This window comes from Cottoperca gobio, chromosome 22, assembly GCF_900634415.1.
Source record: "Cottoperca gobio chromosome 22, fCotGob3.1, whole genome shotgun sequence".
Classification (NCBI taxonomy): Eukaryota; Metazoa; Chordata; class Actinopteri; order Perciformes; family Bovichtidae; genus Cottoperca; species Cottoperca gobio.
Window position 1 is genome coordinate 7828762 of NC_041376.1, and position 9944 is coordinate 7838705.

The 9944-nt window shown below is 41.2% G+C and overlaps 1 protein-coding gene across 1 annotated transcript; it reads left to right on the top strand.

The window, feature by feature from the left end:
- The first annotated feature begins 4587 nt into the window (after positions 1 to 4587).
- id3 (inhibitor of DNA binding 3) lies at positions 4588 to 6637 on the top strand. Its single transcript, XM_029459913.1, has 3 exons — positions 4588 to 5011; positions 5373 to 5446; positions 5854 to 6637. Exons 1-2 carry the CDS (start codon positions 4712 to 4714, stop codon positions 5424 to 5426), a joined length of 354 nt encoding a protein of 117 aa, XP_029315773.1. The 5' UTR covers positions 4588 to 4711; the 3' UTR covers positions 5427 to 5446; positions 5854 to 6637.
- Positions 6638 to 9944: the final 3307 nt, after the last annotated feature.

Genomic DNA, 9944 nt, shown 5'->3' on the forward strand with positions numbered 1-9944 from the left:
TGGACTCTGTTTGGTGTATACTGTAGAATGAGTGAAGTGCTGGAATGGATTTGGATCCCGCTCCATAACACTTTTTTGCATCTTTATGTACGCTCTGTGTGGGGTCTCACAAAATATGGACTGAGACAGTCCATAATTACAAGGTTGAAATTCTAGTTCAAGTGAGTTTAAAGCGCATTTACCACAAATTTCCTACTTGCAAAACAACAGTGAGAACAGCAATTACACGCAAGCCATTTTGTAATTATTATGGTCATCATCTGGTAGTCATCTGAAAATTGTTGTATAGGTCCTGATTTGGGTTACTGATTTAATTTGTAGATATGAGAGGGAGCCCAAGACTGCATGTGGATCAGAGTCATTCTTCCCTGGCAATGTGGGGACGACTAGCAGACACACTCAGTCTTTGGCCTGTCTGCAGACACTCATTCTGGTGTTTATTTGCTGGTTTTGAAAACAGAGCAATGGTTTTAGAAGAGAAGATTAGCACCGGCAGTGCTTCCATTAATGGTCATCCAGTGGAAGACTACAGCAGCAAGTTTCTAGAGTTGCTGTAAATAATGGAGTCTGACTACTTGACAGTCTGTTGGCCAGGCAGAAGACTCTTCTGAATAAGTCAATTTATTAAAGGTGTTATGACTAATCATATCACTTTCGCCTACACCAACAGTTCCCAATCATGATCACCAAGTCTGGCTTTAACTATGCTTACACAAAGCCAGATGTTTATCCTCATTGGGTGGTTTCGGAATAAACGGACTGTTCCAGTCAGGGACGATGAAAACGACAAAACAATAGTGTGACCAACAGCTGGCAGCCTCTCTGCCCGCCCAGTTGCACTGAACATTTTACAGTCAGCTTGTTTTGGTGGCCATGGGCTTTATGGCCTTCTGTGGCTTGTGTCCCACCTGCAATACAGTTGTATGGCCTCCATTTATTCCTGCATGGACCAGTAAAATATTCACACCCAAGGACATAGACAGGGCCACCTGACAACATGATAATGACAACAGCAAAATTCCCACATTGGGAAGCCACAGTATAGCGTAAAACTATTGCCTTGTGGACTTACTTCAGCTGGTACGTTGTACCCCAACGCACCTCATTACCACATTTTGCCCACTGTGTTTTTCTGTTAAGGTATGTTTAATTGAACATCTCCTTTGCTGCCAACTGATTTTGTTCACTCTACTGGACATTTTCAAGCGATTCCTATTCAGTGGCAAAACAAAGATACAAAAGCCATGTTCTGTTCACTTTAGAATTGTATTGCAAAGCCTCCTTACAGCCACAATGGGCACATAGTGGGTGAGTGAATGAATCACTGAATGAAGTACGTGGGTGTTTTTTTTTCTTAATACATCGAGTACCCTCTCTCATCTAAAAACCAAGCAAGATCATTATGTACAATCTTGAACAAGAGACTCAAACATAAATAACAAGTGACCGGTACAAATCAACAATGTGCATAAAATGTCATGTCACCGCCTGGGTCACTTGGGACAAAAGCTCTGGATCTGTAGGCTGTTCAAAGCTGATGGAGAGGACTGTAGCGTCTTTGATGAAGGACAGAGTGAAAACAGGGAGCGGAGGAGGAGGAGGAGGAATCCTGCAAGACACACACCAGAGATACAAAGAATTAAGTTTCAGTGTGTTTTTTGCCACTTAATTATCCCCCCCAAGATGGGCCTGCACTTGTGGATGAAAAAGATACCCTTCTGTATACAACACGGCATCTCCACATGACAGTGTGGTGGTTTCCCAACCCTCCTTCTGTCTCATCTCACAAGATGACCCTTATTACTTTACACTTGTTACCAGAAGTAGAAAGAGACACTTTGTTTATGTTGAGAGGTAAAGTGCTTTCAGGGGTAAAGATGAGATTTAGATCCTGCAGGTATGGACACACATCCAGTCATAGAAGTGAAGCAGATGGTTAGGCTTATTAGTATGTGATAGTATTTTTATTTTTTTACTACCTTAGTATTTGGCTGCCAATAAAATATACTGGTTCGAAATTTAATTGAGAGAGTGAGAGAAGTAGAGAGAAGGAGAGAGGAGGGGGCGCTGCTAATTATGCATGGCGATTGTTGATGGCTTGATTGTCTGCGTCCAGCTGCACGGAGGAGCGGGGAGAGGGAGAGGGAGGGCGGGGAGAGAGGCAGACTCACTGACGCCAGGCTCGGAATTCTCCCATCCATTGAAAGAGAGACTCGATTGTGTCCGGGGCCTTTCCGACAAGCACCTGATCCTTGCCCAGACACACTAATGCGTGTGTGTGTGTGTGTGTGTGTGTGTGTGTGTGTGTGTGTGTGTGTGTGTGTGTGTGTGTGTGTGTGTGTGTGTGTGTTTCGCATAGATTTACGCACTGCGAGCTCTGGAATCTGCAGACAAGCGCTGTCATGGGAGGAAATTCTCTGTTGGTATTTTTGATATCCTAGAAATCTCTCTCTCTCTCTCTCTCTCTCTCTCTCTCTCTCTCTCTCTCTCTCTCTCTCTCTCTCTCTCTAGTTCCTAGAAATTACACATTGAAGCATGTAGTCCCACACGCCTTGTCCATTTGCCTAAATCCAGTTTGATAAATAAACAAATATACGTTTTAATTATTTTCCCACCAGACCTGGGAAATTTAGGGCAATATGTGTCCTCCCATTGCCATATTGAAGAAAGATATTTAAGGTCAAAGTCTTGTTTGGATACTCTGCACCGCTCACACAATATATCTCTAAAATAGCACTGGACTGAAGTCCTGTCTCACGGTTCAATATTGTGGTTTGCTCTAAAGTGAGGTCGCTGAGTGACTCGTCATGCAGGGTCAATGGTTGTGGGGAGGATGGGGGGGGGGGGGGGGGGGGGGCGGATGATTGTCAGGAGGAAGGCAGTCACTTGAACATCTGTTAAACCTCTGTATAATGTGGAGGATATCTCCAGCCATGCGCGTTTACGCACAAATACGTCCACAATTAAGACACAAGGTGTAATGTACTTCTAATTGCTCATCCTCTTAAAATAGTGTGTTATATTTACTCCACTATCTTTGTTGCATGTGACATAACTGTACGTACATTACTTGACAGTGTAAAGTTAGATTTGGAGTTGTCCTAGCTTTTAAAAACTTGTTTTAAAAACTTGTTGACTGCTTTACTGCCACTTTACACGAACAGATTCGTCTCCATGCCATGTTGGCGTATTCATCATTACACAATGGAGTATTTGGAAAGGTTTTCCTCTAACTTTTTCTGAGTACAACTGCAGACGGGAGGAGGGAAGCGTGGGGGGCGTAGATCCATGTCCGTGAGTGACAGACCCGGTCAGCCAATCAGATCTCTGAGCGCCTCTGCTTCTCTCCCCTCTGGTGGTGGACTGGGAGGGAGGGCCGTCTGCCAAAGAGGGGAGTGCGCGTCGGGGTGAATGGATGACGTCGGGAGGCTGGCGCCAGCATGTCTGGGACTGGCGCGTTAGATCAACACAGCTGGGCCGGGATAGGACACACAGCTGGCTCAGGCCTGCATTCCTCCACAAAACAGGATTGTGAGAAAAGGGGAAAATAAGACCCAAATAGGAGCAGAACGGGACGTGCTTTGATGTAAACTTAAACGGAGCAACATTTGGAATTGTTAAAAATATAAGTTTCATAAAACTGTTTCACCGAAAAGAGGGTTAGATTTTAGCAGTAGCCTCAGTGGCTGGACGGATTTAGAGCACACTTACTATCCTTTGCAAGTTTGAATTATTGTTGATTACACAGGTATATGCAACAGGGCTATAAGATAAGTGCTATAAGCCACCAAAGCATATATTATTAGTCAATAAATCCATTTGCAATGATCGATCATCAGAATAACATGGTATTAGCAATGTGTTAAACTAGAAAACAACCTGGCCTTCCACTGACCTTTTACCTATATTGTGTAAATATCCTGTTTTCAACTTTTTTTTTTGTATGTACATGCTGTGGCTAGTGTGTCTTCAAATAAGCACATACACTGCTTAAAAATCAAGGCTATTCATATATTCACTATTATTATATTTGTTTATATAGTTTTGAAGAAGTGTGTTTTCAATATCTTGACACATGCAGCCAAACTTCATGAAGGATTTACAGTAATCAATAAAAGAAAAAGGCCATACTTATATAAAATGGAACATGATAATCTTCCAAGTATCTCCATTTGACTCAAATACTTTTTTTTTTTTTTTCGCCTGGAATAATAGTTGTGTATGGAAGTAAAAGTGAAATAGAAACTGTAGTAAAATGTATAATAACAAAAAAAAAAGGCTATCTCTCCTTACAATTACTCCTATAGAGTAAGGAGGCCTAGTATTCCTCTTTTCACCAGAGATTCTTCAAAACTCGCAATGGGCCCCATGTTCTATCTATTTCAAACAAATACCACCACCTAAAAGAGGTGACTAATTGATTGACAATCCCCTTTAGGCATCCCAGCCCTAATTTCCTCATTCTTTCCAACCCTTTCGCAAGGTGATATCAGCCTATGAGAATGGCCTTGTTCTTTACACTGGCCAATCAGAGCACGATGCGAAGAAAGGGGGCGTCAGCAGACGTGCAGTGTATAAAGACCTAACTGTACGCCGCTGTCAGAGCACTGTAGCTTTTCAGGACTGCGATATAGGAACAAGCAACCCGTCACAAACGTATACTGAAACATCAAGCCGAGTCTTGTTGTTGTTATTGTTTCTGTTTTTCATCATGAAAGCCATTAGTCCCGTCCGCTCGGTGAGGAGCTGCTACAAGGCCGTGTGCTGCATTTCGGAGCAGAGTCTCGCCATCAACCGGAATAAACACTCGTGTCTGGAGGAGCCGGTGAGCGCCCTGTGCGATATGAACGACTGCTACTCCAAGCTGAAGGAGCTGGTACCGAGCATCCCGCAGAACAAGTCGGTCAGCCAGGTGGAGATCCTGCAACACGTTATCGACTACATCTTCGACCTGCAGATCGCACTGGAGGCAGAGGACACAGCAACGCCGGAGATGGTTCTCTCAATAAAGGTGAGGGGAGATGCGGGCTGCAGGGTGGACTGATGCTTGTCCTTCAACACGGACAATTACTAACATAACGCCTTGTGTAGCTAATCTGCACTGTGCACATTTCTGCATTGCTCTGCAATATAATTGTATTCAAATCCTTGAAGTTTATTCCACTAGCAACACAATGTGCATCCCCGCTTGCATGCATGGCGCTGATATTGTAGTTTAGACTATGATGCAGAAGCAGATGATTTTCTCTGATATGTGATGTTGTGGTAAACATGTTACACCCCTGCACGCACAGTTATTCTTGTCTGTGTGCAATTAGAATATAAGAGTATTGTAAATGTCTAACACTTGCTTCTTTTTGCTCTAAATCCAGACTGCGGATCTTTCTCGCAATTTCTCCAAAGAAGAAGGACGGTTGTGCCATTAGGATACAAATGACAGATTACGGTATGTAGACTATATAATTTAATAATCAATCTTAATGTCTGCCTAATTTTAAGAAATCACAAGATAAATGTACTTCGAAACATCAGGCCTTCGGGGCGCTGGCATAGAATTTGGCTACAACAGTATCTTGTTTTGACTCTTCAAAATGAAATAACTTAAAAACAAAACTTTTAATGACAGCGAGAATAGTACAGGCATTGATTTGCTGGGAGACGGTTGTCCCCTTCACATTCACCACGGTTGCCAATTAGACAGGCCAGTGAATGTGTAGCGGATTCATTGCTATCTGCCTGGGGTTAATGAAAGTTCCATGCTAGGCGCCAGTCTGTCTGCTCTCCTCTGCAGGGAGGGAGGGAGGGTGAGAGGGAGAGATCTGACTTCACTTTTCTTCCTTTCTCTCCATGCAGGTGCAGGGAAACACATGTCTCCACTTCACTCCGGGCAAGAGGACAAGAGGGGCAGAAAGGGTGGGATAGGTATTTGGGAGAGAAGAAGAAGAAGGAGGAGGAGGAGGAGGAGGGAGGTGGAGGGTTTAAAGAAGAAAAGACAGAAAAAATTGGACTGTTTCCTAGATGAGTGGGGATCAACAGTGGTGCATGAGCAAGAAAACAGAGACTCATTCTTTGGCCCCTGGACAGACAAATCAACACACCAAAGCAGAAGCCAGGATTGGAAACTGAAAGCGACCGGCTTTGTATGCCCTCCTCCAAAAACCTGGGATCCCCTATAGGTAGAAGTAGAAACATTGGTACATTGTTGTTTTATTTTCCTTTTTTGTGATGCATTCCAAACCAACTTTATGTGGGTTAAACTCCACGCCCAACCTGAACTCTTTCTACACCAAGTCTCACATCATCTCACATAATTATCCCTGCATTAATTCTCCACTCTAATCTGATTTCTAATGATCTGGAGACTGTTACAACTTCATACGAATGTGTACATATCTGCTGTGGGCATGTAAGGTGTGAGTCAATTTGGATGTTGGTATTTTTTCAGAATGGGAGTTTGGGTTTTCTTAGGTATAATCAGAACTCTATACTAGAGTTAATTGTAAATGTTTGTAGGGATTGTGTAATTTCTACAGACAATGTGCTGTGAGTTTCATAAACTCTTTATTATAAAGTTTGCTTTGTATGTATGTACGTATGTTCTTATGTAATGAAATGAATAAAAGATTATGTGAAACAGTTTGGCCTCTGTGGTATACATTTATGAAATAACGAATGTGAACTCTTTGCATGTTGTTCAGAAAATAAAGGTGATGCTGACGTAACTTTTCGGCTTTGGATTACAATGAAATGCTGATATAACAGGATGTATTCAGATGAATCTCGAGGTTGAGTGGTTGGAAATCAAACAAGGAAACTCCCTTGTTTGAAGTGCTTCTAATTTTCCAAAGAATGAGTTACCATCAGTTTAAAGAAGTTGAACTTCCTAAATGGTGTAAGAAGAGAGGATGTTGCGTGATCATAAACCATTCTGATCATTCACAAGTGTTGAACATTTACCCAGATGAACATGTGCATAAATATGTCGCCTTGACTTTTGAAGCTGGAGAGCGTCACCTGTAAAGTAGCATTTATTCAACTCTGCTAATAAGACCTTTTATTGTGTAGAGCTTCACTTATGTCATAATAATTCATTAAGCCTACAGAAAAAAATACAGCTGTCTAATGAAACATGGGCAGTTTTGTAAATGAATGTTACTGTACTTCGCTGGTCTCAAAAGCTGACCGAACTACTCCACCTTGTGGAGACATCTGGAATCCCATTGCATGACATGTTGGCACATTTTACAAGGATCTGGATCATCAGTAATTATAAAGAATGTTATTATTTACAGTCTTGCCAATTTTTAAAAAGAGACAGGAAACAAAACAATCACACTCTCTATGTTGAAGAGTCGAATAAGTTGACCTAGTTCTAACTTTCAGACTGCTAATAATGAGGTTGTAGCGCCATCTAGTGGTAAGACCGTGTTATTGCTGAACGTTTTGAAGCCAGTGGAGCACGTCAGACATACTGTATTTATATTTCTTTTAAGTGCTACAAGGCTTGAACATAATTTGACATCCCTTTGCAATCAATACTAGCCTTCTAAAAAAAATACATTTATTTAAGGCTGAAGTGCTAAACTGGTAGTTTTAAACTCTTTAAACACTTACCTCTAATAGGCCTATATATGCCCTTACAACCCATACATATATACTACTATCCATACTGTATACATCTCACATATGGTGTATTCATATTTAGTTTTACTTCTGTACTATATATACTTACAATTTCTTTTTTTTAATCTTATACGCAACTATTACATAGAGGCAGTCGATGGGCATGGAAATCTTGAATCTCGGTCTCCCACTAACAATGCTAATTAAATATAGATAGATAGACAGACAGATAGATAGATATAGATAGAGCAAGATGGAGCAATTTGGGGTTCAGTATCTTGCCCAAGGACACTTCGACATGCAGGAGCTGGGGATCGAACACCGACCTCTGCGACCGGTGGACGACCACTCTACCTCCTGAGCCACAGCTATGTGTTCATTTTTACACTGGTCATACTTTATATCTAGCTAATTAATATCTGCCCCTTACTTTGTATTAATATTTATATTACCACTATACATACGGCAAAAGCATTACTCTGCTCTTCTGTGCATTTTGCATTTCAATGTCTCAGTACTTCTACTCCGTGCAAAGACAATAAAGTTAAATCTCATTTCAGGTGTGGAGTTCGATCAGGTGTTGTATTGGTTTGCATTATACTGTACGGCATTAATGTAATTTGATAAGTAGGTTTTCATGTACAAAGAACTTTCCTTGGTGTATTGGTGCATAGCATAAATCTAGTATTGCAAAAATCAAGAAACATAAATATTGAATAGGAGAAAATTAAATTCAAATGTGAAAAATGTTTTAAGTATATCTAAATAAAGATAAAATAGTTTTGTCCAAGGAATGTGCAGGGATACATTTCTGTTAAAATGTATGGATTTTTAATTAAAAGAACCAGAGAACCAGTAAAGGATGAACGTTTGAGGCTTCAGTACAGAAGATCAGATCGCAGTCCACACCACAAGATGGGGGTGTTGGATGAGGATGCATCAACTTGTGTCCTCCTGACATCCCAGGAATGTAAGCACTCTAAACACAAGATAAGCTCTGTTGCTTTGGATCTTAAATTGAACCTCTGCAGGTCAAGTGTTGCTTTGACATAGAAATGTAACTGTGTTGACCTTGCAATACATCCAAATTGGCATGGTACAAGACAGAGATTACTGAGCGTAAAGGGAGAAACAAAGCAACTCTGGCCTAATTGTAATCCCTCTAATTCATCATGTACATGAACTACATACAACCAACTCAGAATCAGTGCAGGGGTGTTATGAACAGGTTTTGGCATGTCAAACAAAAGCCCATCATTGCTGCTTTGTATGTTGATGTGACAGCAGTCCTTTCTGTTTGTCTGGCCCCATAGTGAACCTCCAGTGTGAGGTATTTCACACTATACTTACAATGACTCAAAACACTCATAACATATTTACTTAGCACCATTTAAATTCAATATTAACTCTTTTTTTTATTGTTTTGTAAACAATATTTAATAATGTACAAATCCTAATGATGTCACGGCTTCACTGAATTAAATATACAGTATTGTGTCCCCAAAGTGTCATATGTGTCACGTGTAATTGTATGTTTATAGCTGAATGTATCGTTGTGCTTTTGCAAGCTCATGTCAGCCCAAGTTCTCTTAAGGCCCTGTCACACATATCCGTATGACAGAAACGTATGCCGGCGCATACGAAATATCGGCAATACGTTGATATAAATTAAGGGTAAGTTGTGATCGTTTGAAGAACGCAGACGATACGCCGAACACGGCAGACATACGGCCCTGTCACACAGTTCTGTATGGCAGAAACATGCCGGCGTATATGAAAAGTAGCTCAAAATTTGTCAGAGTCCAAATACGTCCAACTTTTCCACAGCGGTGTTGTAGCTGACGTATACATAACGAATTACTACACGTATGTCAAACCTATTGATAGCGTATCACTTACTTATATAAAACGTATCAGCAGCCTCTCAGCATCCTCCATGCTCTCTGATGATGGGTTGATGTATTCATCAAGACGTGCTGTGAAGAAGTGAGGATGAGCTCCTCACAGGGACCCTATATACTATATTCAAACCCCAATAAGCTCCCAAAACGCTTCTACTGTAGAAACACGTTTAATAAGTCGTCAGGGATAAGCGTAACATAGGGTAGGAATAGGTTATCCACTCGTTATCAATAAATTGTCTGTAGGGTTCACCGTCAGCCGATGTAGCCTATATCTAACGTACCTCTACCGTATTCACGTAGGTGTTTACGTACTATATTTACGTAGGTAAGTATTCACGTACGTATTCCGTATTCACGTATGTCTAACGTAACGTAACTTATGTGTACCGTCTGCATATCTTATGAAGCACACGTCGG

Bases quoted from the DNA above. Each gene is read 5' to 3' on its own strand.
- id3 (XM_029459913.1), top strand. From the start codon at position 4,712: ATGAAAGCCATTAGTCCCGTCCGCTCGGTGAGGAGCTGCTACAAGGCC. The intron at 5,012-5,372 runs GTGAGGGGAGAT...CTCTAAATCCAG, and splicing joins AGATGGTTCTCTCAATAAAG to ACTGCGGATCTTTCTCGCAA.